This window comes from Myotis davidii, unplaced genomic scaffold (assembly GCF_000327345.1).
Source record: "Myotis davidii unplaced genomic scaffold, ASM32734v1 scaffold9, whole genome shotgun sequence".
NCBI classification, from domain to species: domain Eukaryota; kingdom Metazoa; phylum Chordata; class Mammalia; order Chiroptera; family Vespertilionidae; genus Myotis; species Myotis davidii.
Window position 1 is genome coordinate 1,266,960 of NW_006299435.1, and position 2,468 is coordinate 1,269,427.

A 2,468-nucleotide genomic window follows, 5' to 3' on the forward strand; every position below is an offset into this window, starting at 1 on the left:
AACGGCTCCGGCCCCCCATTAGCCTGATCACCCACAACTGCCATCCCATCCTGGCCTGATCACCCACAACTTCCCTCTCCTCTTGGCCTCTAACCGCCTCTACCTCAGCCCCGCCACCAAGGCTTTGTCTAGAAGAACGTCCAGAAGGTCTCCTGGAAGGTCTCCCAGTATAATTAGCGTATTACTCTTTTATTAGAATAGATAGAGGCATGGTGCATGGGTGGAGGCCAGATGGTTTGCCCTGAAGGGTGTCCCAAACAAAAAAGGCCATACCCCCTGGTGACCCAAGCTCCCAGCCTCTCGTTTTTTTCCTTTTTTTTTTTTTCAACACCTCCTTGAGCGGCCAGAGCCGGCTGAAAGCAGGTATCTGGGATTTATTTATCTTCTATAACTGAAACTTTGTATCCTTGAGCGGAGGCCAGGGCCAGCCAGGAAGCTTGGCTCCTATTGCCAGGGGCAACCCAAGCCTCCCGCTCACTTGAGCTCCATGGCCACCGCCATCTCAGTTGGGTTAATTTGTATACTTGCCCCTAATTGGCTGGTGGGTGTAGCGGAGAGATGGTTAATTTGCATGTTTCTCTTTTATTAGTGTAGATTTTATATATATATATATATTCAACAGAGATAGGCAATTTCTCTAAAAAAAAAACCACACTACCAATATTTTCACAAAACACAAGCATCCAAACTAATATTTATATAAACAAACTAAGTTAAAATATTAATCTGTAAATTAAAAAAGATAAAATGTATTTTAAAATATAATAATCAAATAATGAGACAAAAGTTATATAATATTTGGTATAATTATTAACAATCATTTCATTTACCTGATAACATCCACTCCCCCAGTCTGGGTAACTCTGCTTCCTTTCACAATTTTCCATGACAAATGCTGATTTCTGAATTAGACAAACTGAATGAGGTCCATACTTTTCAGCACCATAGTTTTTTAAAAGGTCTGAAGAAAACCAGAAAAATTTTCTTAAAAACTGATTTTTGGCTCAAAGAACAAGAAATTGAAGTATTCCATCCTTATGACTAATCGTTGTTTTAAAAACAAACATGCTTAATGAAAAATTTAAATTTAAAATATCAAGAGAAAGAGGCCTCCAAACTTAACCTAGGTTCTCAATACAGAAACTACTGGAGAAAATTATTATACCAGAAACAAGTGATAAAAGTGGATCTGAAGTATTTAAGTTAAATATACAGAGGAAATGGCACTGAGAATCACCTTCATTAGTGGCTTAAATAGCAGTCACTTGCCAAATGACCCAAAATAGGATGAAGGCAACTATTTATATAATGAAAGCTTTTTGGGGGTCTTGCAAGTTTTGCAAAACTCTTTTTGTATTTTCAACTTGTTGCCATCCCCTGGAAGTTCATAAATGCCATGCTGATCTAGTCTCAGACTAGACACAAACTTGCAGAGTGGACTCAGTGACCTCTAAATAGCTAATGGGCAAAGGACGAAGCTCTTAAACACAAGCAATATTTTGCTCTCTTTACACTTAATACAAGTAAGTTACATCTTTTGAAAGCAGAGAGTTCAATTAGCCCATTTAAAAATATTATAAAGATAAGTATTGCCCTGCCATTGTGGCTCAGTGGTTAAGTGTGGACCTATGAACCAGGAGATCATGGTTCAATTCCCAGTCAGGGCAAGTGCCCAGGCTGCAAGCTCAATCCCCAGCAGGGGGCATGCAAGAGGCAGCTGATCAATGATTCTCTCTCATCATTAATGTTTCTATCTCTCTCTCCCTTTCTCTCTAGGGAAGGAAGGCCCTAGTGGGGCAACCTCCCAGTCCTTGAGGACTTTTGAAAAACCTTTCTGGGGAGGCTTTTCTTTTCCCTCCAGCAGCGTGCAATTCAAAGGCGCTAGCTGCGGAGCCACTTGCCCCAGAGCTGCCTAATCTCTCTCCGCACCCAGCTGGATTGAGTCTGGGGCGGTGGGGCGGAACACCCACAGCGGCTGCCGCAGGTGGGATGCTGGCGGGGGTGGGGCATGTACGCAGGGGCCTTGGGGCTGGACCCCCAGCCCCCAGCCCCCAGCGTGCTCTCTGCCTGGAGGCATCCAGCTGCAGACCTCCGACCCCATTAACTGGATCAGTGGTGAGGTGAGGAAATGAAATTTGGGGCGAGTACCATGGGTGCAGTCCCCATGACCTTCCCCTCCCAGGATAATGCTGCACTCCCTAACCTCCCACGTGCCAAGAGATAAATGTGGATTCCAAAGAGGCAGGCCGCCAAGGAGCTTCAGCTGGGGAGGACAAGAGGAGTTACTCACTTCTGACACCCCCACCCTTTGCTTTAAGGCTGCATTCTCCTTCCCTAATACATGCTGCTTGAAGTACACGATGGTTTGTGTTTAGACATGTGATAAACATGGGGAAAGCAAAGTTTTGTGCTTTAGAACAAAAGAATCTGGAGTCTTTGGGTGGGGGTCCTCTCTCTCTCTCTCTCTC

The 2,468-nt window shown here is 44.1% G+C and overlaps 1 protein-coding gene across 1 annotated transcript in view; it reads right to left on the bottom strand.

The window, feature by feature from the left end:
- The window catches only part of LMLN (leishmanolysin-like (metallopeptidase M8 family)), a 68,110-nt gene that overhangs the window by 12,315 nt on the left and 53,327 nt on the right, over window positions 1–2,468 (bottom strand). The window contains 1 exon segment of the mRNA XM_006775008.1: window positions 831–961. Within this exon segment, the coding sequence (XP_006775071.1) occupies window positions 831–961 (131 nt within the window).